At 43.6% G+C, this 26,799-nt stretch overlaps 1 protein-coding gene across 1 annotated transcript in view; it reads left to right on the top strand.

The window, feature by feature from the left end:
- The window catches only part of LOC147706626 (cell adhesion molecule CEACAM6-like), a 103,942-nt gene extending 78,924 nt beyond the window's left edge, over nt 1-25,018 (top strand). The window contains exons 5-8 of the mRNA XM_086933116.1: nt 7,786-7,918; nt 9,154-9,197; nt 19,067-19,098; nt 23,413-25,018. Coding sequence (XP_086789242.1) covers nt 7,786-7,918; nt 9,154-9,197; nt 19,067-19,098; nt 23,413-23,778 — 575 coding nt within the window. The 3' untranslated portion in view covers nt 23,779-25,018. The remainder of the gene's footprint in view (nt 1-7,785; nt 7,919-9,153; nt 9,198-19,066; nt 19,099-23,412) is intronic.
- The last annotated feature ends 1,781 nt before the right edge of the window (nt 25,019-26,799 follow it).

Here is a 26,799-nt window from a genome sequence, read left to right as displayed (position 1 = left end):
TTGCGGAAATGAAGATCTGGCAGTGGCGGCTTGGTGTGAGGGCTCTTTGACTTGATGGCAAAGATTAAGGGAATCTAAAGAACCAATAAGGGAAGCCTTCATCAGCCCAATCATTGAAATGTTCCTCCATAAACTCTTGAATTACTAAAGTTTGGTGAGGACAAGAAATCCGCTAAAAGTTTGCCAAACATCTGGCAAGGACCAGGAGTGTTTACACAAAACACCTCCAATTGTTGTCATAGGTATTCACAGTTTCAGACATTCCCAGTTTCCCCAACATGAGTAAAATAGTACAACTATTGCAATGTTTAAATCATTGTTTAAAATCAATAGCCAAGCCTCTGCTTCTCTTACTAGGCCAAGCTGGTGCTTGATTTTAAAACCAAATGGACACGCTAAGGCTAAATCCGGTGTGCAAGAACCCAATGTCCAAGTCTATGTGATAAAAAAACACATCGGAATCGTGTTGAATATTTAAATTCAAACCTTCGACCGCATGCTGGGCAAGGAAATCTCATTAACCATTGGATCCTTCAAAGAATCACCAGAGTTGAAGCCAAGTTTCTTTTGCCTTTTTTTGTCTCTTAGGATTGTTGACTTGTTGACCTAAATCTCCCACCATCTCTGACAGAGTACACTTCATAGCCTGTGATTGAAACACTCTTAAATATTCCAATTGCTGTAAATGTAAATGTAAATGTGGCGTATTTGTATAGCGCGAACAGTGACCCGGAGGCATCCCGGCGCTTGTACTCCTACCACAAGGGAACCCCTCCTGGCTTTTCCTTGTGGGGTGTCCACTCCTGGGCATCCCATGGTGAAACCAGGCATCCCTTGTGTATCAGGGGGCCTTTGTGGAGACTAACAGCCTGATTCATGTACGGGCCGTTTTGCGTTTCCCTAATAGCGAATCATAGCGATTCGCTATTGAGGACACGCAAAACGGCATTCATGTAGGAATTGCTACTTAAATAGCGATTCCTACATGTTCTTTATTTGCGAGTAGCAATTTGCTACTCGCAAATACTCCCCATTCATTCCTATGGGCCAAGAGGCCCATTGGAATGAATGGGGATTTGCGAGTAGCAATTTGCTACTCGCAACTGAGATAGCGATTTTAAGGGTGACAGGGGTGTCCAAAGGACGCCCTGTAGCACCCCTAAAATGCCCTTTTGGACAGGTGTTGCGCACACACATGTCCAAAGGACATGTGTGTGTGCTGCATGCAACTTTGAAAAATGCTTTTAAAAGCATTTTTCTGAGTTTTTGCTATTTACCGACAGGTCTGACCTGTCGGTAAATAGCGGCCCCAAATGTCCAATATCGCTATATTGTTGTGTGTCATGAATAGCATTTAAGGAATCTCTATTAGAGATTCCTTAAATGCTATTCCACGCAAATATGCGAATTCTTAAATAGCGATTTTTGCATTTGGTATCATGAATACCAAATGCAAAAATTGCGCTCGCAAAGGGCCAGATTCTGAGAATCTGGCCCTTTGCGAGTGCAATTTAGCTACATGAATCAGGCTGTGAGCAAGCTATTGCCCAGAGTTGCAGCGTGGGACCCATGCTTAGAATCGGCACTGAGGCGAGAATATCCGGTCAGAGGAATTTAAGCCCGAAACCCGCCGAGGCGGGAATCGAACCCTGGTCCCTGGCCAGCATTCTGCATCAAGGTCTGCCGCTCTAAGCATTGAGCCACACTTCTCCACTGACAGATTTGAATGTCTCCCTGGAATAAACCCAGCCTGATGGACAAGGTAATTCTGCTTCAGTAATTCCACTGCTTCCCAGTTGGGCACCACGGCTGGCACTGCACGCAGTGTGCGGGTACATGATCTTGCCGTGGCTTGCCTCTCACACACCCACTGCACTTCCCCTCTCCGCAAACGTGCCGCAAGCCTGCTTATATTCCTCCTCAATTACATACACATGACCTCCTCCCATCCTCTAGATCGCTTCCCAACATGTCTGTTCTCTGCGTCACACCTTACAAAAGAAACAAGCATTTCCAATGCAATAGGTCTTGCAGTTACAAAACTTTGAGCTATTGGCATTGTAAATGTCAATAGCTTTAATTTCTGCAAATGCAAGACTTATTGAATTGCAAATAATGTTTGTTTCCAAGCGCCCCATGCCCACTTGCACTTAATAGAGGCCACGCCCCTTTCTTCAGACAAGCCGCGTCTAAAGAAAGGAGCATGACCTATATTAAGTGCAAGCGCTGCATGGCGCGCTTGGAAAAAATGCACCCAAAAATAAAATTTGTAAAACAATAGGTGTCGCATTTGCGAGAGTTTGAGCCATTCTCATTTACAATGCCAATAGCTCAAACGCTCCTAAATGCGAGACCTATGGCATTCCAAAGAAGCAGCCACCATTTTCCCGGCTGCTTGGAAAGTGAAAGCATGCATGGCGTGCTGAATGTTACTGCACAGAAAGAAGGGGGAAAGGCTGGGTCCTGTCTCTGACCGGCTTGGACCACTCTTCTGAAACAAACAAAACACAGTGCCGAACAGTCTGGGTTAATGAAAACAAATGCACACCTAGTATCATTAATTACTAGGCTGACAAACCAGCCTAGTAATTAATGATACTAGGTGTGCATTTGTTTTCATTAACCCAGACTGTTCGGCACTGTGTTTTATTTGTTTCAGAATGTTACTGCACAGCAGGTTGTGCCTGCCGTAAGACAAAACTCACTAAAGAAATAGTGCTTACAGACTGAATAACAAAGACAGTGTAACAACAGAAGTAAAAGTCCCAGCCCTCATGGGAGGTTACAACTGAAGACAAAGTGGTACTAAAGAGGGACTAACAATCCGATTACACAATCAGAAGCCAGCATTTACAAACAACAAAAACGCAAGCCAAAGAAAAATATGGGCGGCCAGTGGGCGGAGCCTTAAGCGCATACTCAAATACAGCATGCCTCGCAGAGCAGCACATGCGCTGCCCAGACTCAACCTAAAAGTGGCAGAACAGGCTGTGGGGTACCGCCTCAACAGTCCAGACACCTTAATGGAATACAAAGTGCAGAGGGCAATTCTTAACATTAACCATAAGAAACAAAGGCCCTCATTTACTGGATTTTGGCGTAGGGCAGCGCAGCAAGTCAGCCAGGCCCGGACTGGCCGTGGAGGGCACCGGGCAATTCCCCGGTGGGCCGCATGGTTGGGGGCCGGTTTTGGGCCCCTGGGGCCGGTTTTGGGCCCCTGGGGCCGTTATGCTTCAAAAACGGCCCTGTAACAAAAACGGCCGAAAACCGGCCCTGTCACAGAGCACGGTCGCACCTCTCCCCCCTCCCCTCTCCTCCCGAGTGGGGAGGGGGGGCCGGCCGAGCACTTTGCCAGGCCCGGTTCTGGTTCCCAGTCCGGCCCTGAAGTCAGCTTTCTCCACTGCCCTACACCAAAGTGAAAGGCCAGAAATTCACTATATTTATGCAATACGGTGCATTCTCATCCTATCTCCCTTCGCTGGTGCTGCTTCGGCAGCCTAGCGCCCACATACCATGGTGCAAGGGAGCCTCCGTTGCGTGTAGGATTGTTTTTAAGCAGGAAGGGGTACCTTCCTGCACAGAAGTCATCCTAAGAGGTGTTCTCCTCTTTCTATGTGCGATGCAGAATGTAGCACACACGGAAAGAGGGAAAAACAAGGATAAATAAACATGTTTCTCCTCATTACGGCTTGCCGCAGGAGGCAGAAGGATTTGGAGCTTCCCCAGGTTTATGTATTGTTGCAAATCTGGGTCAGCATCAAACTCCATGGGAGTTGGGGAGGAGCCAAGATGGCGATCGGGACGGACGCGTAGGCTCCCGGCTCCGTGAACCTCCGAGCCCCGCACGACTATCCTGCTCACCATCCTGCAATTGTGCCTCATTTTGGAGTTTGGGAATGAGCGCTGAAACTGATAGCGCGATACCGTGCTCCCTGCCGGTCCCATAGCCGGAGAAATCCGCGACGGCATCCGGAGGCCTGAAAGACTCTGTGACCGGGACATCTGCTGCCTAACATGGCCGGACGCTAAGACAACAACAGCGGCCATTTCCACTGGCGCGGCGTCGGTCTGATGGAGCCCACTGTCCATCCGCCCGATTTTCACCACAAAAGCCCTGATTGCCAGACAACGCGGCTGTAGAGTACCCCCGAGGCGGTGACCTGGTGGAACCCTTGTATGTATGTGGAACACAGACGGTGGGCGCCTTGACGCGATTTAGGATTCTGCCCGGATTTCGCGGGCAGCTCCCGAATTTTGGGCTGGCGTTGGAACAGAGCGACGAAGAACACCGCAGGAAACCGCTCCTTAGGCGATCTGCCTACACTGTCCCTGCGACTCGGATAGTGGTCGCACCGAGTTGGACTCGCCTATGACCGCCTCCCTGTCCCCAGTTGCGATGGGAACTCCGAGGGGCCGCCGAGAAGTGCTGGAGGCTGCTACCCTGACTATCGATGTACAGCAAGAGGGGGAATGTGCACAGCCAAATAATGCTGCGGTATGGGAGAAAGGGCCTGCATTCTCTTGCAGCGACATCCTTGCTGCTATTGGTGCCTTTCGATCTGCCTGGGACCACGGCGTCCGTGAACTGGGGAGGAAGCTGGATGGTGTCGCGTTCATGCTGGGGCACTTACGGTCGGACGACCCCCTGGTACACGAGGATCTTTCCCAGCCTGTCTCCGATGGGGGTGCTGTGGCCGCCCTTTTGTGCGGGGGGGCAGAGATGACATTGGACTATGCTGTGAAAGGTCGACAACTAGCCGGGGATTTGAACTATTCTGATGGTTTCCTTTCACAGCAGACGATGGTGGCTTCGCACTCTGTAAAACTTTCGATGTCCTCTGCTTTGCCACGGCAACGACTGGTTCCTGTCCCTGCTTCTTTTACCCTTGTCTTTTCATCCTTGATGTCGGGTACGTGTTCTGGGACTGCATTGGGGAAGATGGCCGTATATGCGGATGAATCTGTTGGTGGCCCGCGGCATCCATTTTGTACGCTCATGTCGCCCTCTGGCCTTGCTTGGGCACTTGGTTTCTTTGTGTCAGCGGATGAGGGAATTACTCGACATACATGCCTCCGGGGACTTGCGAGGACTGGCCAAGGATAAGCAGTATTCTTAAATGTTGACATTTCGGTGGCTGGCGGGGTTGGGGGGCGTGTGCTTTTCAGATGTGTTTATTAGTGCAGTATGTTGCTAATTCTCCCCTTTCCTGATTGATTCGCTTGCTTAACGTGTTGCATTATGTATCTTGGGGAGGAGTGAATCTTATGGGACGGGGTGACCGGGAGCCAGTACGGATGGCCCTCCTCCAGTTTTATATATAACTCTTTCTTTTTCTCTTTTCTGCTACTACATTTCGGGTACTCTCATGGGCGACAGGCACGCTGCTTGGGGGGGGGGTAGGCCGTGGCCTCTGCAGGGGTGCAGGGTGGGGGGTTGGGGGAGGGTTTTTTTCTTGTTTTGTCCCTTTTTTCAGTTTCCATGGGCCTCTATTTTTCTCTTCCCTTCCCTTTTTCTTCCTCTTTTTTCTCCTTTCTTTTTTGGGTCAGCATGGCGGTTAGACTTTGCGCCTTTTGTGCTTCCGTGTGCTGGTTTTTCCTTTCTTTGCAGTCATTATTATGGTAGCCTCACGTCTATGGGGTGGGCGATGGCTAGCTCGAACTTGCATGCGTGCTTTACATCCTGATGAGTGTAATTTAGCTCGGACACCTAGTTTGTGCTCACCCGTTCTGTTGACACATTGTTGCGTGCATTGCTCACCCTAGGTCCTCGGTTGCTTGAATTACGTCTGATCCTTTATTTTCATAACTTTAAAAATAACCTTACCTAATCCTGTAACTCAATGGTCGCGTCAAACTGAAGTCCTATTTTGGTAAAACTGTTGTATCTCGTGCTGGGGGGACTGCTGAGTTGCCTTATTGCTAACGGTTGTGCTATAAATTGCTTTCGAGGCCGGCCAGGTGGTTGTAGGCCCGTATATGTATGCTGTTGATGCACAATAAAGGTTTTCAAAATTTAAAAAAAAAAAACAAAAAAAAACTCCATGGGAGTTGCGTAGAAATACCCACCGCACTGCCCATGGAACGCCTCCCGGGCGCAGAGTATGTCCACAGCGATCTGCGCTGCGTCGCCTTACTTAAGGCTTATGAGGGTGGCTTTGCGTGGCTTTATAAACCTGATTCAGAGCTCTGCGTCACACATGTACCACTGCACGTGGTGCAAAAGTCAAGCAGGGTTCGCATAAGTAACCCCCAAAGTGCCTTGAGGGCAATCATTAATATCAGATAATAGTTATTAATGAGCCACCAAACAATTATACTCAGGAAAGATCCCTCTCCATTCGATGTGCAAAATATACAGATTAAAATCTGAGTTAAAAACCTTTGTAAAAAAAATATGTAGCTGGCTTGAAAACAGAATAAACCCAAAATGATGAGAAATACAAGAGTCTCTAGACCTTACTCTGCAATGTTCTACAGAAGCAAAGCAAACTCATGTTTAGCAATATTAGTCTGTAAAAAATAACGCATTAAGTTATATTGAGGCTATTGTGTCAATTAATGTATATTGACACCAGAACAAATGTTTGTGGACAACATCTTGGGACAGTACAAGCAAAATATTTGAAATTTTATGTTACAAAGGGCCTGATTTATAATTTTTCAGACTGAGTTTACTTCATCGGAATGGGGGTGGCAATACCTCTGCCATGCTGAGGGACGTCCACCCACCAAACTTAGAGGTGCCTGCCTACCCTGTGGACAACTGTCTACATACGCAGGAACTGCCCTAATGGGGTTTCCTGTTAATATACATAAAGTTTAAAAGCCCGTACTATTAGCTATTAGCTGAGACGGCCAACGGCTAAACGTTTCAAGGGTTTTTTGACACTGTAAAGGCCCCTCACCCTGAGAGTTTTCTCTGAGGTTGTGAGGGCCATTATTGTGTTTTTTCCTGCCCCTTACTGCCACGTTTTTCCTGGCAGTGGTGGACAGGAAAAAGGATTTTACAATATCCACCCAATATAGGGAAGACATTATGAAACCCTTTCTCTGACACCCCCTATAAGATTTTGCCATTGGAGGAAGTATTCTGTTGATCTAGCCAATGGGCACTCTAAATAAGGCGGGTGGACCGAGGGCCTCCTTTACAAGAAACTGACACATCGGCATTGATGCATCAGATTTTTTGTGCCTGCATCAAATCACTATGGATGACTGTATTAATAATACAGGGGTCCATGGTGCAAGGATTAACAGACGTGTCAGAAATTCTGGCACATCTGTTGGTGCTAAAGTGACGCATTGCTGGAGTTGGTCATAAAACTGAAGCAACACCAGCAGTGCATCAGAACACAGAGGCGAGCCTCATTGTAAAAGTTCTGCGTCAATCCTTATGCCTGGTCTGAGCAGGCGTAAGGAGTTTGATACTGTAAAGACATGTAGTGACACAGTAAAATGTAAAATTAACTGTGCCACTTCTACATGGATTTTGGCGTGGGGATGCCTACCCTGCATACATTATATCTGGTGCAGGTACAATGTGACGCAGGGCTCTACAAAGTGATGCATTTGATTCAACCCCTCAGTTTTTAGATAATAAACAGCAAGGAGCACTGACTATGTAAAAAAAACTGTGACGCATTGAGTTTACAACACAGTAACCTGTGGGCCAAACTCAAAATCAGACCCAGAGTCTCATAGTGGATTGAGTGTCTTGAAAAAAGCACATTTGTTTCTTATCATGAAGTGTGTGTAATACCTGTACCCCTCTTTGTTTCTTGCCAGATCGTGATCCTCAAGACGACACCGGCTCGATGCCCGTCTACGCCATTGTAGGCTTTGCGATTGCTAGCCTGGTTGCTGTCATTCTTGTTGCTGTGTTGGTTTACTACTGTCGTACAAAGAGTTCCACAGTACGGTAAGCATCCCGTGTACCAAACAATGATAAATGGGCTGGTGGACATTACACCTGAAGAACAATCTGAAGGATGAGCCAGAATCAAACATCTTTATTACACGGGATACAACCTCACTGAGCCACCACTGCTGACTCACCTTTTCCATCTATGCCCTCCCATCAGAAATACCGCCTCTCACACAGTTACGTTTCAATGACATTGTGATACTATTGCTAATGCCAGAATGGAAATCCTACTGGGCTGTGTGTTTGTAAAGACATATACTATTACTAAAATAGATTATATATGATGAGGGCAAGAGCCTTTCAGCCTTTTGAAATACTGCAGGGATTGAATCTGACTCACACATTTGACCATTCAAAGCATAATTCAAATGCAACACTTCATGTAAAAGAAGTTATGATGGGATTTCCACAACTAACAACAATACGTGATATCTACTCTACAGAACCTCACACCTTAAATACAATCTGGCTACAGGCCAAGGGCACACGTCTATCACAGACAGCTGTCATTTATGATACCATCGGAAAAAATATTAAAGGTAAATACTGAGAGAAAATTGACTCCAGGCATCATGGGAGAAATAAACCACTTATACATAAGTAGCAAACCACTGTCAAGACTCATCAAACCTGTACTCTTAGAGTATATCCATTAGTATCCCTTCCTTATGTATATAGAGATAACTCTAACCACTAGTATATGTAGTAGCCTGTACTCTCTACCATTCCTATGTGACTCTTAGAGTATATCCATTCGTATCCCTTCCCTATGTATATAGAGATAACTCTAATCACTGGTATATGTGGTAGACCTTTGTACTTTCTACCATTCCTTTGTGACTCTTAGAGTATATCCATTCATATCCCTTCCTTATGTATATAGAGATAACTCTAATCACTAGTATATGCAGTAGACCTTTGTACTCTACCATTCCTATGTGACTCTTGGAGTATATCCATAACTATCCCTTCCTTGAATATCTCTTCCTTGTGTGTCTTTATAACTTGTACATTTGCAATTTTTTTTCTCTTTGTATCTTTTATGTAACACGTGTAATCCTAAGTCCTTATGTATCGCAACTGGTTATTATGTAAAGCGCTCTGACACCTTCGGGTAATGTTCGCGCTATATAAAATCGCATTCAATAAAAATTTAAAAATTAAAAATTATTGACTTTTAATGCACTGTTTAACGTTAAATACAATAATGCATTCTCTTCTTTCTTTAGATCCACAGCTGGCGTGATTTCTACAGGTACCACACATGGCAACAGTAAGTAAAAGGATCTACGCACCCTGTGGTCAGAGCAGGGATGTGATTTTAAGAATGTGTGTGGCTGGCAGGAGGTAGGAAAAAGAAATCATGTGGCCAACTAATCATAGATAGCATTTGCTTCCAACACAACAATGCAGATAAACATAGTAAAATGTTTATTTTAAAGTTCCAACATTGCACATATATATCAGTACATCATCTGCATAAGCAGACAGTTTAGATTCAGTAGAGGAGAGTAATATTAGAGTTGGAACGAATATGTTTTAAGAAATGCTTAAGACATAAAATAAATAACAAGGGGGAAAGGGGACAGCCTTGTCTTGTACCTCTAGTCAATGAAAAAAATCTAGAGAATTGGTTATTAACAAAAATACTGGCACGGGAGGAAGAATAAAGAAGTTTAACCAAGGATATGAAAGATGGACCAAAACCAAACCATTTGAGGGTACGAAACATGAATTGCCAATTAATACGATCAAAAGCTTTTTCAGCATCCAGGGATATGGCCGCCAATGGGACTTTAACATTTTTAGCATGTGCAATGACACTGGAAAACAGGCGAGCATTATCAGCAGCAAGTCTACCCTTCACAAATCCCACTTGGTCTGTTTTAATTAAACGGGGAATAATAGAATCTAGACGAGATGCAAGGATTTTAGCAAAAATTTTGCAATCATAATTAATTAAAGGTATGGGGCGAAAATGTTTACATTGTGAGTGGTCTTTATCAGGTTTGGGAATAATGACAATGAGAGCCTCCAAAAAGGACCCAGAGGCTTTGGCATCTGAAATAAATGAATTAAATAATTGAAGGAATTTAGGTGCAAAAAAAGAATTAAAAGAGGAATAAAACTCAACAGGTAAACCATCAGGGCCAGGGGCTTTCGACTTTTTGAGAGAGTTAATGGCTGTAATAACTTCCTGGAGAGTAATTTCCCGTTCCAAAAGAGCAAAGTCCATCGGAAGGGAAGGGGGAGCTGGGAGACCCTCAAAAAATGTTGTTAAGTCCACTTCAGAGGGATGTGTGTCATCAGAGTATAAGGATTGGTAATATTTATGAAATACTTCTGCAATATCTTCATTGGAAGTGACTAATTTATTAAGAGATTCATTAAAGATAGGACCAACAGTTTTACGTTCAGATTTTATTTTTAAATAATTTGCCAACATTTTACCTGCTTTATTCTGGCCACCATGGAATTTAGATTTAATTTTGAGAAGGGTGTGACACGCTTCATTGGTGATAATTTTGTTAAGGTATGTTTTGGTGAGGATTAAAAAAAAAGAAATCCTCCCTTCCACATTTTTTGAATGAGGTCCATCTGTACTCTTCCATATCAGGATATAAGCTAAATTTATATAAAACAGAAGTTCTACCCCTTAATCCACTCTGTTTCCAGTACATGTTTAATAATACTGATTTTGCATGGTGTCCCTCCAAAATTAAATACCTTGGTATATGGTTTTCTTCCTCCCTAAAAGACACCCTTAAATTAACCTTTGATTCACCAATTCAGAAAATTCAATCCCTTCTTCAAATTTGGTCCCCCTTATTCCTATCCTGGTGGGGTAGATTGGATACCATCAAAATGATGAATACCCCTCATGTTCTTTATACTGTTTCCATGCTCCCTTTTAAAATTCCCAAATCCTATTTTGCACGCATTAATTCTCTTTGTATAAAATTTCTGTGGAATAACAAACATCCACGAATTGCTCTGCACAAGTTAATTTGTCCTAAACATGAAGGTGGTGTTCGTTTTCCTGATTTTTAATCATACCATTCTGCTTTTTTGATTAAACAGTTATTTTCCTTGGCTTATGACTTCATGGATAACCCTGTGCCTAAGTGGGTTCTCCTAGAACGCTCCCTTTTGAAAGATTTCCCATTCCAACATATTGTTTTCATGTCAAATTGCTCTTTTTTATCCAAATATCCCATTTTGAAATATTCCCAATTTTGATTACAAACTGTTTTTTCTTCTACTCTATCCCCGCTTCAGTGTTTCTTGTCCTCTCTGGTGTGGTACAACAAATTCCTTCGATACGAGGGCAAATCATTTTACTTTAAACACTGGAAAGAAAAGGGTATCCTATTTGTGCATCAATTTTTTGTTGGTTCATCCATTATTTCCTTCCCAGTATTGCTAAATGTATTTCATTTGCCTTCATTGTTTATTACTGAATATACCATTATAACATCTTCAATTCAATCTCACGTGTCTTCCCTCTCCTCATCTGATTCTTTTTCTTCCTTCACCCCCACCACTCCATTGTACCCTTTATTTTCTACTCAACTACCTAAAGCTGCTCTTGTTTATTAAATTTTGTTATCTAATATCTCAGAACGTCCTAAATCTAACATAGAGACTGCTTGGGAGACTGACCTTGATGTCTCTCTATCTGTTGCATTGTGGGATCGTTTATGGTCCAAACTTTTTAAAGTATCTGTTGCTGCACGTATTAGGCAATCTTTATTCTTTATATATCATAGAGTAGTTAATACCCCGGTTAGTATCCATAGGTTTTCTCCAGTTTCCTCACCATTATGCTGGTCATGTTCCAAGGAACCTGGGGGCATATTACCAAGCAATAGCGATAATTATCGCTATTGCTTGGTTAGAGACAAAAATTTACCGCTGAGCTGCGGCGATTTTTACCGCAAATAAGCCTTGGTATTACCAAGGTTTATCGCAAATGCGATAAAAATCGCCGCAATGCATGAATATCGCTGAAAAGTCAGCGATATTCATGCATTACCGAGCTAATGCTCTTAGCCATGTTATCCACCTCCCATTGGATAACATGGCTAAGAACTGCTCAGGGCAGGTGTTAGCTTTTGGAGATATTCGCGCTTAGCGCGAATATCTCCAAAAGTTGGTAATAGGAGATAGCGATGTTAGCGACTGTTTTCAGTCGCTAACATCTTGGCACGCCCACTCTGCATCTCATTAGTGATAAATATCACTGACATGAAAAGTGGGGCCCAAGATGGTCGCTATCTCCTACTAGCTGTCGCTAACTGGTGTTAGCGACAGCTAGGTAATAGGGAGATAATTTTATCTCCGCTTTCTTGGCTTTTAAAGCCAAAAAAGCGGAGATAAACCCCCTTGATAATATGCCCCCTGGTACTCTTAAACACCAACTATACGATTGTTCCCCTGTTTTATCATTTTGGACTGAAGTATGGAATATCTGCATGCCTATGTTTTCTTGCTCCTCCCCATTATCTCTATTGAATGTGTTTTTAGGTTCCTTATCTGATGATATTGATATTGTACCTTCTTCTACTAAGTTATTAGACCTGTTTATTGCTCTTGCATTTAAAGTTATTTTATCGTGTTGGAAGGATAGTTCTAAGCTTTCTGTCCACACTTGGTGGAACTATGTTTGTGATGAACACAGAATATCTATTGCATCCTCCACCTCTGTCCCCCTAAAAATTAAATCTGATCTACTGTGGCTTCCCTTCACCTCATATCTTTCTTCCAACCCTCCTCCTTTATTGCCTGCTACTAATCCCACATAGTATGTCTTGCTCTTCTATTTCTTTTTTCTTTTTCCTTTTATTCTTCTCCTTCTTTCTTTTCTTTTCTCTCCCTTTTTTCTTTATCATCTCTTTCACTATTCTTTTTCCCCTCTTTCTCATGCACTTCTTTATGATGATTTATGTCATTTAATACTATATTCACATGTATTTTTTCCTAATTATTTATGACATGTCCTTTGTATTACTTTTCAAATGATTAATAAAAATTTCCTAAACAAAAAAAAAGTTCCAACATTGCTACCACATTTAGATAGCAACAGGTGGCCCTCTTGCAGTGGTATTACACATACTTTATTGTTATTTTAAAGTTCCAACATTGCTCCCACATTCAGATAGCAACAGGTGGCCCTCTTGCAGTGGTATTACACATACTGTATTGTTATTTCAAATTTCCAACATTGCTCCCACATTCAGATAGCAACTGGTGGCCATCTTGCAATGGTACTGCACATAGCGCATTGTTATTTTAAAGTTCCAACATTGTTGCCACATTTAGAAGCAAGAATAGCTTTTCTCAATAAGTCAGGGCTACTGTCCTTGCCGTCACTTTTTATATCAATTAATTTAGACCTACCGCATCTGACACAAGTTTTCCCAATAATCCAATCAGGATGGCTTTTACCACATTTATCACCATCACTGATTGAGACTTACTGAGCTCTGTACACACTTTCCCACAAGGTAACCCTCAAGCATACAGTTGGGAAAGTACACATCTACAAAAAATGACAGTTAGAAAAACAACATTCAACCATTTCTAATAAAGTTAACAAGCAGCATTGAGGTGCAAACCTTCTCCTTACAGGGTTTGTCAGAGGAGGGGAAAGAGGAGGCTACCAACCCCCAAACCCTTGCCCGAGCAGTAAACAAATATGAATCCATGTGACGTAACACTTGTCTACAGGCTTTAACACAATGTAGTGAGAACCCACTCTTAAAGGCTTGTTCACATTAACAGATACGTTGTACAATAAATAAATCAGGCCTACTACGTATGCCATACATTTGTAAAATAAAAAGATTACTCCTATGGTCCCTGATATAACTTTTTCCAATTAATTAATAAGGCTTATACCCTTATCACCAGCTGTCGCCATAACCAATACCTTGAGTACACACTGTCCTCCAAGGCAACTATCAGTATAAAGTCTTAAAAGTACAAATATGTACAGTATTACAGTTGGTAAAACAATATACACCACTTCATAAATTACATAACAAGGATTCTCAAAGTGCAAATCTTTTATCTCTAGGGCTTGTTTAAGAGGTGGCCAATGCAAGCATTCTTGCCTACCGTGGAAATCTGAGTGAATACATGTAACAAAATACATGTATAGAGGCTTTAATACAGTGTAATAGCATATCATTTGAGGGTGGTACTGATACTACACGCATGTTAAGTCCTAATGGTAGTAGGGAGGTGTTAAACTTGCCCCGGCAGCCTGCCCTTACGTTATGGTCTTGGCAGGTGTGCCCCCTCTTTAGGCAAATCAAGCTGGATCGTGGGATCCACTACTTAACAAAAGTGTTGAATTGCTATCCAAACACAAAGGGTTTAGGGCGTCCCTTACCAATAACATCATCATGGTACGCAGAGTTGGTTAGGTGGGGCAGTTTCCAAAGAGTATCAATGGGGATTGTATAGGCATTAATTTCCACAATCCATCAGTGGCTTAATTGATAATAATGGCACAGGAGGCACATTCCAATATCGTCACTAGCATATGTGCATTACCCTTGGGCTATTTTTATAAACCCCCCTTGGGAGCTACACTTTCTGATGCTCCCTCTGCCGCCCCTTCCCTCTCTTTACAAAATAGGTTCTTACCACTGTCAGGTTTGGATAGCCAGGATTGACTGTCTCCTCCACCAGCACCATCAGTATGACCTGAGCCAGCTCCCTTTCCAACTGTGTTCCCATCCTGTGAACTTGATACCCCAATTGTGCTTGACGCTGATCCCACTCTGAAAATATTAAGCTGGAACATTGCGGGTCTGGCATCTAAAATGAACTTACCAGACTGGTTGTAGCTAGTCTAAAAACAGGATATTTTAATGGTTCAGGAGACATGGGCCACACGGGAGGTTTTCCTGGAGGGGTTTGAATGTTTTAACATTGTAGTCCCAAGTCCAAATTCTGGTCGTCCGGCAGTAGGTCTCTCAATTTGGATTAATATCACGGCAGGTGGTAGAGCAAGGGTCCTTGACACCAAAAAACGATACATTTCAGGCAATAATTTATAAACAGGGGTTTCGGTTTGTTTAATTAATGTTTATAATAATGCTTTTCAGAGTGTCCCAAACATGAATTTTACTAATTGGTTTAAATGTATTTCCTTCCTTCAGAAGTCCAAATGTGTCGCTAGCTCTGTAGGTATTTCTATAGGGGGGGACTCCAATGTTAAGCTACCCAGCAGAATGTATTCTGCTATTCACCCTACCAGCAAGGCATCATTATGTAATAGGGGGGCCCAATTATTAAATTATATAAGCACTAACAACTTTTTGGATGTGATGGAGCTTGCTGCAGTATCTACAAGAGCTAACCATAAAGAACCTTGGTACACAGGCAGGGGCTCGGCCTCCACCATTGATTTTATTTTTATCTCCTCGTCGTTAGAAAAATGTCTGTTAAAATCTGAGTCTGTTCCTACTGTCCATGGGGATCATAACCCCATTAACCTAACTCTGAATCTTGCCCCGAGGCCGATCTATGGTCAAGAGTGTGGTGCAAGGGATTGGTCCCCCTCCACTGATGACCTTAGATTGGTCTGGCGTGATATAGATTATAAAGTCTTATTTGGCAAGATGGTAAGAACATATCCTGAATTAACCCCTCTGCAGCTAGGCCTTTCCCCCTGTGCTAAGCCTTTTTTTGGCTATTTGAGGAAGTTCGTGCTTAGGCCCCTGTATTTTTTTGACCATATAAGGTATCCTCACCAAATTTGCGTCCTTTTCTCCTAACATCATAGGAATTTTGAAGGTACCCAGGGTTTATGGATTCCCCAGTACTGGCCCCAGAAATTAGCCACAATACAGCTTAATTTAGTTTTTTAGGGGAAAAATGGGAAAAAAGTGCTGCAAATAAAAGCATCTGGGTTTTTCCTTGCAAATGGTATCAAAAAATGGTTTGTGGACCTGAAATCACTATTTTCTCAGCTTTTAGGGAATGACAGACATTTGCCAGAAAACCAAAATTGTTTACAAAGTTTTGGCATTTTTCTGGGACATAGCCTATTTTTGCTATTTTTTTTGCTTTCAACCTCCTTCCAGTTAATGGTAGAAATGGGTATGACAGCAATATTGGATCCTAGAAATCTATACAATTTAGTAAAGTAAACAAAATGCTGAATTCAGCAAAGGGTCATTTGTGTAGATTCTTCAAGGTTTCTTTATTGAAACTATCAGTTATATATAGGAAAAATTGAAAATTAGTTAAAAAAACAGCCTTTTGTGTCAACGTTTTCATATGTAACTTATTCTAATTATGATAGCTCTTTGAAAGCAATATACTGTTACATCCACGGGACCTTACTGGTTGTGGGGCTATATAGGACTTGTAGGTTCATCAAGAACCTGACAAACCCAGAGCCAAAAACTGAGCAGCGACTTGCAATGGTTTTTTATTATGTACCGAGTATATAGCAATTATTCTGGGAAAATGTATACATGGACAAATTGGTATGAAAGATACCTATGTATTTCTGATATGGGAACAAAATATAGAGTTTAGAAACAGTAGATATTTGCACATTTCTGTAATTGGGAATACTCATGAGAAATATCGGTCATTTTTCAAAAAGACTTCTTTTTAACATATTGTCTTTCGTTTGGAAGTCAGTTCGTTTGGTAGGCCCCTGAAGAAGGGTCATTCCTTTCGACCCGAAATGCATTGGACAACAGATAAAATGCAAAGAATGTAAATATGGAAGAATTTTTTTTTATGAAGTACAATAAGAAATAAATATTTTGATGCAATAAATACCATATGAACTATGAAAAAAGCCTCATGAATTAATTATTGAACAATTTAACGACAAAGAAGAGAAGAAACCTAGCAGTTTCCAGTTTAATAGTGCGCACATCTTCGTGAGAGGGTCCCCCCCTTCACACATACACTTCAGATCACACCGTGGACACCAGACATTTCCACCATCAATGGTCAGGAGACCACGTTACCAGCCACAACAGATGTCGCCTCAGAGTTCAAAGTCAGGAAGAAGACCTTGCTAGGCTGCAACAGTGACCTTCACAGAAAGCCCCCTCCAGGGATATTCAATCAGGAGAGTGATGGAGGACACATAGATTCATTCTGGTGTAAGGGGTAGGGGATAACCCCTGGTGGGTGGCTGACTGACTGGCCAGGTACCTCTCTAGAAACTCATGGCCTGGTGCCTCGTGCATTTCAGTCTTTACCTGTAGAACTGCTAATCTCTAATGACAGTTGCTTCTGTGCACCCCATGCTCCTGCTCTAGTACTATCCCCTTTTAAATGCTTCCGTTACTCCACTCATGCATTCCCTTGTACTATACTCAATGATAGGAGTTGTTTTTATTGTTTCTAAGCTGTGGATTGAGGCCAAAGGGCAGCAGGTAGTTCCTTGTCTTTACTGGGGTGGGTCCCACATGGATCAACCAGTGGTGGTGGCATAGGTGAGCAGTCAAGCAGTCCCACACATGGGTATGTTCAGTGCAGCACTCTCCAGAATCAGTATTGTTCAACTCACATTAATGCAAAAAGAACCTCCACCTGTGGTCTATCCATCCTGAAGCTGCATAACAACATCTCTTCTCACAAGAATCAATCCTGTAAAAGGAGAGTCACAGGTACAACCATCTTGAACTATGTAGCAATCAGTCCTGTGCTGCGTAATAACTACTTCTATCTAAGAACCAGTCCAGCATAAGGAGGGTCAGAGCTGGTGCTGTCCCTGCCGTGGTGGCAGCTCTGGTTGGTGAGGTGGTTCTTGTTGTTTGTACAGCAGTAGTTGCTGCTCCTGTACCTGCTGTGCGTTCAGCTGTTGTTGCTGTTGGTGACCCTGCTGTGTTGACAGCCGTTGTTGTCCCTGCTGTGGTGGCAGCCCTGGTTGGTGCTGTGGTCCCTGCAGCACTGGTAGATGTGGTTTCAGCTGTAGTGCCTGCTGTGGATGTATGTCAATGTCACTTGGAGTGCAGATGGCAGCATTTCTATCCAGCGCACTCTGTAGTCCAATCACAGAGAGGGACTCATTCGAAACGTATCACTGCTCACACCAGCACTGAATGCCCCTTTCTCTAGTTTCCTTTTGGTAAACACCTCAAGTTGTTCAGAGATCTAAAGTTTCCTCTACCAGGGACACAAAGGGAACCCTGCCACAGCTTAGGATAGACCATGGGGAGGTTGTTCCATCAGATGGATGGGACTGCAGCGAGGAGTATTAGAGCCAAGATTGATGAAGATTGCCAGGGAGTGATCCAAGACATCAGTCCTCTTCTTGTATCCGTGCATGCTGGGCGTAAACTGGACCATGAAGCAGACCCTGGGCCTGATTAGAGTTTGATGGACAGGGACTCCATCACAATCATCACAGCTATCACGCCAGCGTTGCCACAAGTTCCATAGGATATAAGGCGTTATCAATAGGGCGGACGGGATATCCCCACCTTTGAGAAGGATTAACCCTTCCACTAAACTCTCATCTAATTCAGGCACTAAGTCCCTCGAGTATGGATCTCAGAGCCTGTATCCACAAGCACCTCTCCCTCAGGGAAAGATGAGGGATCAGCTGTCCTCTGGTACAAAAAACAAGAATATTCCAAGAGGTTTAACAGCAGTTGTTGGCTTTGGCCTCCATTTCTCCTGTCTACAGTTGCCATTTTGTTCCTTACCCAAGATACAGGTTTCCAGTTCCAGCTTTTCATGCAAGAACCCTTTTTGTTCTGTGAGGCGGAGCCATAGATTGATTTCCTTCAGCTCTTTGGCTGGCGCACTCTCTAACAGTGATTTGTAGCAGGATAGGTCAGGACTTGAAACATGATGTCCTGCCATCAAGGAGCAAGAAGGCAGCCCAAGTCCGTCAGTCTGTCCCACCGCCCAGTCCTGCGACACAGAGCAGCGCCTAGAAGGTCTAAGCGAAAGGACTTCTCTTCAGGCGTGTGGCTTGAGGAGTGGACAGGATAAGGGAGCTCCCATCTTTCTCAAAAGCACAAGAGAGTTGGAGCTCCGAGGCCCTCAGATCATTCATTAAGATGATTACATGGAACGTTGCAGCTAAGGAACAGATGTATTTTATGGAGACCTACATGGCGTTATTTTAATGATCCTTTCTTTTTTCAGATGGGGCAGAAACCAACACTAACTCCAGAGGGGTGAGACATGTTTTTGGTCCATTTCATATGAGTGCATTTATTCTGTTTTGTGCCTATTTTGACCAAGCTTTCTTGCTGTCTGTTCCATAATCACTTATTATTTGTCTCTTGAGGTTTAGTCTTGTCTTGTTAGTGGCTTGAAGGTAGAACCTTTTTTATGCCAGTGGTCATTTTATAGGAAATAAAAAATATGTAAGAACTAAATTCAACTAAAGACTTATTTTATTCTTTCCAGTTCTACATTCCCTTTCTTCTTTTATCTCTACCTTCTTTCTGTCTTCCTTTCCCTGCCTCACTCTTCCTTTCCATAACTTCCCGCTTTCATTCTTACTTTTTTCTCTTTAGGCACTCTACCTTCATTTTCCTCCTTATATCTCTCCTTTCATCTCTTATCTCATACCTCTCCCATCACATTTTCCCTCATTGCTCTTCCTCAACTTCCCTTAATTGTTCTCCCATCTTCTGTTTGCTCATTACTTTTCCTTCTTCCAATCTCTACCTACTCTCCCTTCATCTCACTCCATATTCTCTCCTTTATTCTTGGTACCTCTCCCTCTAACCAGCCGCATCTCGCCCCTCACTGCCCTCACTGCTCTCCATTTAGCTCTAACCTATTTCTTTTCATGTCATATGTTTCTTCGTTGCTCCCTTCAATGGCTCCTTTTGCTGCTCTTCTTTCATAGCCCCACATTTCACTCCTTTAATCTCTCTTGCAGTTACCCTGTCACCCCGTCCCCTCATGGCCACCCATATATCTCACTTCTCTGCCCACCCTTCATATCTTCCTTAGTTGCACCTCTCGCATAAACGCCTTTTTTCATTGCTCCCTTTCTTCTGCTTTCTTTGAATTCATCTTTTCATATTTACCTTACCTCTTCTCTCTTTGTATCTCCACTTTCTTCCCATTTTACCTTTCCTCCCTCACTCTTCCCTTACTAAATTCCCCTGTTATTCTTAACTTTTTCTCCCACTTAGGTTTTCCTTTTTCTCCTCTGTGTTCTACCTTCATCTTTCTTCTCATTGTTGAGTTTTCCCTTCATATATTCCCTCATGACAATTCTTCAATTTCTCCCAATTGCTCTCCACTCTTTTTCCTTTATGCCCCCCATTTTTCTCCCTCCAAGTTCCCTCATTTCTTTTTTCTTATCTTTCCACTCCTTGCTGTCCATTTGTCTCTCCCCACATTTCTGTCCATTTATCTCCCCACATCGCCCAATTTATCTCTCATCTAATTGCTCTCATTTCTTCTCTCCATTCATGCGAATTAATTTGATATCTTTATTTTAAATGTAGAAGGAAAGAAAAAATGCTACAGCACTAATATCTTCAGTTTGACATAAATCTTTAAATAGTTTATATATATTAACAAAAAATGACAATTATTTCTCTGTAGCTTAAATTGAAAAATATATTTGGGCATACTCTTTCATCGATAGGTGCATGTTCCTCCCTAAACCCTCCTTGACTGTCCTTATACCCTCCTTATACCCCACTTTAGTCACAGAACCCCTCAGGACCTCCTACCTCAAAACAAACAGACTCGACTCTGCCGGCAACCTCAGCCTCAAAGTCTAGAACTTCTATAACTGCCTCTCTGCCACCTCAGATATCATCGCCTCTATGAAGCACAACCCCTGCAACAGTCCCACAAAGCATGCCAGCTGGTTTGCACCCGATCTACAGACAGTGAAATACGACTGCAAGAAACTGAGAGATGCTGGTGCATTAACAAGAACCACTCTGATCTCAGCTCATTCAGATCTGCCCTCAACAAATACCACCACCACCTCAGGGAGACCAAGAGTAACGTCCTCACCAACCGCATCCGGGCAAGTGCAAACCACGCAAAAGTGCTCTTCACCATCATCAGAGATTTCTCCTGCCCAGCTACCATCAAAAACTCAATTCACCCGCCTAACCCCTCTGCAACACCCTAGTAGACTGATTCCACCAGAAGATCTCAGACATCTACAGGACTTTGACCCTCAGCCCACTGACTTCAAACATCTCTGCTATCCTACCGATGCCACCCACTTTCCAACTGGGAGCAGCTCTCGATCCAAGACACCACTACCATCATTAACTCAATCCACTCTGGCGCACCCACAGACCCCTGCCCATACCACATCTACAACATAGGGAGAGTAGAAATCAACAACAACCTCAACAAGATCCTCAACACGTCCATCATGACAGCCACCATTCCCGCTGCATGGAAGGACGCGGAGGTCAAGCCTCACCTGAAAAAAAACGATGCCGACCCTAGCGTACTCAAGAACTGTTGACTCATCTCACTATCCCCTTCCCAGCCGAGGTCCATCGAGAAGAGAACAACCTTCTTGACGCTTCCCAATAAGGCCTCTGGGCCACCAAAGTACAAAGACCGCCCTGATTGCAACCTCTGATGACATCTAATGGCTACTGCACCAAGTGGGAACAGCCTCCCTGACCTCTTGGCGGCCTTCAACACTGTTTCCCATCAAACCCTCATCACCAGACTCCACCATTTGAGGAATCCAAGAAAAGGCTCTCAACTGGATCAACTCCTTCATCACAGGCCGAACGCAGAGGATCCACCTTCCACCTTTTTCCTTCAAGCCCAAAAACATCTTCTGCAGCATTACCTTAGGCTACTCCTTACCCCACCCTTTTTAACACCTACATGACACCTCTAACAGACATCGCCCACTCCAACGTACTCAACATCATCTCTTATGCAGACGACACAGCTCACCCTTTCCCTCACGGAAGACAACAACACTACCAGAGCCACTTCCAGAACACCTTGTCTGACGTCGCCAACTTGATGAAGGCCAATTGCCTGAAGCTCAACTCAGAGAAAACAGAGGTATTAATCTTCGGAAACATCCCCTCCCCCTGGGATGACTCCTGGTGGCTCACTGCTCTTGGCCTGCTCCCTCTTAACATGCATTCAACCTCAGAATCATCCTGGACAGCCAACTAACCATGAAGAATTAAGTTAACTCTGTCTCCTTCTCCGGCACCCTGCACCACCCTCTGAATGCTCTGCAAGATTTTCCAATAGATCCTCGTCTCCACAGGAACACAGTCACCCAAGCCCTCATCTCCATCCGCCTCTACTACGGCAATGCACTCTATGCTGGAACCACCAAGCAACTACTCAACCGCCTCCAGACCTTCCTGAACACTTCAGCAACACTCAGCCTCAACTTCCCCAGGAGAACCAGCACCTCCCCCGACCTCAGAGCCAAGCACGGGCTTCAGATGCAGAAAAGATGCTTCTTCAAGCACCAGGCTCATGCCTACAAGACCCTCCACAACTCTGAGCCCGCCTACAATAAACCGCCGCCTGACGTTCCATCGATCCACTAGGGAACTCCGCTCTGCCTCCCTCACCTTGGCCCACAACCCCCTCATCCGTAGGGACCACTCTCTTACCTCACCACCAAGTCATGGAATGACCTCCCCTCCACCTTCGCACCTGCCCTTCACTTGGAAGAATTCAGGAAGAAGCTCAAGACATGGCTCTTCCACCAACAACGTTAGGACCTGGTGCCTGAAGAGGCTCAGGGGTGAAAAGCCCCTCTTTACAAGAACCCTGTGAATAATTGATAGATTGACTTTACACGTCGCTAAGCCCATCCCCTTTAGTTGGAAGTATTCCTCTATTTCCAGGCACTCCACTTTCCCCTCCCAAATTTACCACTAAAACCAATCCTTATGTGTGTGGAGGCTCTGCAGTTGCGGCCGAGATCTCCGAATTGAAAACAATAGGCGAGACAGAGGTAGACACATGTTTGTAAATAGCAGTTTGAGTGCACCTGTAATAGTATTGATGTTTTACTAAGCGTTCTACAAAATGCAGCTCGTGAGTGGGCCCCTTTCCGGGCTTACCAGGCTTACCTGATCTTAGGGTCAAGTTATAAATCTGAAACAGATCTCCCATCCCAGCAATATTCTGTGCTTGGAGGTCCTCTCAGCCCTTTGCAGAGTCTGCAACTGGTCTTAGGGGTCTGGGCATAAAATAAAAAAATAAAAAATATAAAGGAAGATTCTTGGAATAGTCAGTGCTTTACCATCTTCTCCTCCTTTAGGTCACAGCAGCAGGTCTCCTCCTGAATCACAGTCTGCTCTGGTTCATTCCTGCTCTCTGCACAGAGCTGCTTCTTTTCGAACCGTATTCTCTGGTTTGGGTCATAAGGCTAGCTTTTTTCCCCAAAAATGACATGGCGGATGACATGGGGGAGGAGGGATTTCCTTCAGCCATATTTGTTGATGCACCATTAAATGCAAGACCAAGCATGTGTGTTTACAGTTTTTTCTTGCCTGCAGGAGGAGCTTCAGTACATGGCAGTCCATTTTGAGCCGAAGACAGGAAAAGCAACAGCGCCGCCACCTCTCGAAAACACCATTTACTCTCAAGTGAAGGCTACACACCGCAATGCGCTACCACCCGACCCACCATCTGCTGAAACTGCCATCTACTCTCTGGCCGATGCTACATGTGAAGGACAATCTGTTCAGCTGCCACCTCCTGGGAACACTATGTACTCCCAGGTGAAGGCCACGCGCCATGTTGATCCACCCTCTGCTGAAACGACAATCTACTCTCTGGCCAATGCTACATGTGAAGGACAATCGTGCGAGCTGTCACCTCCGGAGGACACTATTTACTCTCAGGTTTACCCGCCTCAATGAACCACCTCTGCTGAAATGACCATCTTCTCTCTGTCCAAGGTTACACGTGAAGAACAACAGTGTGAGCCGCCACCTCCGGAGAACACAATTTACTCTCTGGTGTACACGTCACGGTGTCCGACCGTCTGACCAACCATCTACTGACGCTACTGCTGACGCTATCTTATCAGGTGGTCTATGATAAAGTGCCTACCAAGGATGGGAGACAGTGGTAACCTCAAGAGCATATGAGGCAATGTGGCCCAACAGAGAGCAGTTATTAGCAACCATAGCAGCACAGTCAATTAAAGAAGCCTTAAGTCAAAAGGACTTGAGACTTCTAAAAGGTTGAAATTATAAAAATGTATTAAAGAATGAAAGCCCAGTAGAGAAGGCACAAATAATAGTCAAAATGCACAGTAAATCAATGTAGAGAATGAGCATGAGGCGCAATGAGCTGCAGCAGGAACATGACATGAAGTTAAGTCTCAGAGCAAAATGATTGTAAAGCCTAATGAAGAAAGAGACCAGCAGGGGTGTGATCTCTAGAGTCAGATCAAACTTTAGTGGGCACACCAAAAACAGATCCATATATAACAAAATACACAGTAAAAATAGCAGGGTCAGCATAAGGTGATTGAGTCATTACACAAATTAACAAATCAGAAGGCAAAATATTCTGCAGCATCAGCTGGCTCCATCCCAACTCCATTCCCACATGAAGATCTAAACCAATCTTTTTCACCCAAATGTCATCGGATCTATCAAGTTACATTAAAAGATGAAAGTATCATAACATGAATAAACCTACCATATTCAGGCAGGAAGAGCCAGAATATGGTAGGTATAGTATTTGTTCGAAGGGTGAAGGTGGCCTGACTAAAGCTTGGAGGCTTTAGTTGACCAATCTTGTAGGGGGGGCGGGGGCGCGGGCAGGCTGCAATGGTTAGTACTTGGGATAGAGATGTGGTTTATAATTTAGTTAGGGGTCTTTGTGGGAGCATCATAAGTATCCTTACAGATGGTGGCTAGGCTGCAGTGGTTTTTAAAAGTGCCTTGATACCCTTCTTTACAAGTGGAGTCTAGGCAGTTGAGTGACCTTGGTTGGAAGCCTTTTGAGACTTTTGAGTGTGGGGTGTAAGAGTTAATAGTCTTTACCGCATGTATAATGTGTCATGCTATTCAGTATCTATAATCAGCTTTGATCACTGTGCAGCGCTCTGATATCCGCAAGGATCTTGTTTGCACTCTATAAAACCTTAAAAATAAATAAAATAAAAAAATAAATGTCGCAAAAAGCTTTCTTTAGTGCTCTTCGAGAACAGCAACTTAACATAGAACATGACACTTGTGCACATTTTGTTTCATACAATGAGAGGAGACACTGCTGTATTTAGTATTTTGCTTGAGGGGTTCACCAGGAGTGCGATTTAGCCCCATTCCTTTTTATTTTATGTATTAACGATCTCAGTAGGGAGCTTAGTAAGTGCACCCCGGATGTGCCGCTTGTGAGCGGGTCCCCCCTTCCAGCATTATTATACGTGGATGACGCAGTCTTATTTGCTCACACCTCCAAAGCCTTGCCCTATCTAGTGCACTCCTCTGCCAATTTTATTGGCAGGCTAGATTTATTAACAAATTGTACTAAGTCATTATAATGACCTGTGGCCCAAAGCGCACACGACCCTGAACTATACGGTAGGCAAGGAAGTGTTATTAAGCACAATGTTCCTTCTCTTACATGGGGGTTACTCTCAGCTTGTCTGGGACATGGTCTGGAATATAGCACAAGGTAGGACAAAGTTCTCCAGGGCTGTTGGCTCTCTGCTAAGTCTCCTGTCACCCAAGGGAGGGAGGGTTTTCCCCCCCTTTTGCAAATATATGTGGCACAATGTGCTCCTATAGCAACTCATTGGGCAAGCATATGGGTCTTAGGTAACTTGACAACCCTCCAAAGGGTGGAAAATAATTTCTGCCAGAGAGCATTGTCAACCCCCCATGTCAACTTCTAGCTTTATTTGCCACAACGAACTAGAATTAGACTTTATGAGCGAATTAATTCGAGCCGGACAATTCTCTTGTAGCTATCTATCTTGAGCCCAGAAGAAGAAAAATTAAGTAGAGAGATAGTTTTAGACTGCTTGGCATGTGATAAGGGTCTTTTGATCCCCTGGATAGCGTACATCAAGAAATCTCTGGATGCCATTGGATTGGCTAATATGTTTTCAGACAGATCGCTGCGGGAAGACCCTGTCAGAAAGCAAGTGCAAGTCTTGCTGCTAGAGTGAGCCAAAGAAGAGAGGAAGATGTCTGAAAGACAAATGTGAAGCATTATTTACATGTTAAGTCCAAAGCCGTTCCTGCCAACTATTTGCAGAGTACTAATAAGAGCTGGGAAAGACTAACGGCCAGATTCATCAATGGAAAATCGGCTCGCAAAGTTGCGAGCGCAATTTTACATTTGGGATTCATCATCCCAAATGCAAAAATCGCTATTATAGAATTTGCAAATTTGCGAGGAATTGCATTTAAGGAATCTCTATTTGAGATTCCTTAAATGCAATTCATGAAACATTTTAAAATTACGAATTTGCAATTTTGGGCCGCAATTTACCGCAAAGTCAAACCTCGTGGTAAATAGCGGAAACTTCGAAAAATGCACTGAAGTGCATTTTTCTAAGTTGTATGTTACGCACACACATGTCCTTAGGACATGTGTGTGCATAACACCAGCATCCAATATCATTTCAGGGGTGCAACAGGGTATCCTTTGGACACCCCTGCACCCTTGAAATCGCAAACTCAAAATGCGGATCGCTAATAGCGATTCGCACATTGATATGTCTTCCCATTCATTCCTATGGGCCTTTAGGCCCATAGGAATGAATGGGGAGTTATTCCTTATTTGCGATTAGCAATTAGCTAATCGCAAATAAGGAAGCTGTAGGAATCGCAATGAATATTGCGATTCCTACATGAATCCCGTTTTGCGAGTCTGTAATAGCGATTCCTTATTAATCGCTATTACAGACTCGCAAAACA

Source organism: Lissotriton vulgaris, chromosome 7, assembly GCF_964263255.1.
Source record: "Lissotriton vulgaris chromosome 7, aLisVul1.2, whole genome shotgun sequence".
In the NCBI taxonomy this organism is placed as follows: domain Eukaryota; kingdom Metazoa; phylum Chordata; class Amphibia; order Caudata; family Salamandridae; genus Lissotriton; species Lissotriton vulgaris.
Note: the sequence above shows the minus strand (reverse complement) of the source record. Positions and strands in the feature narration are given on the sequence as shown.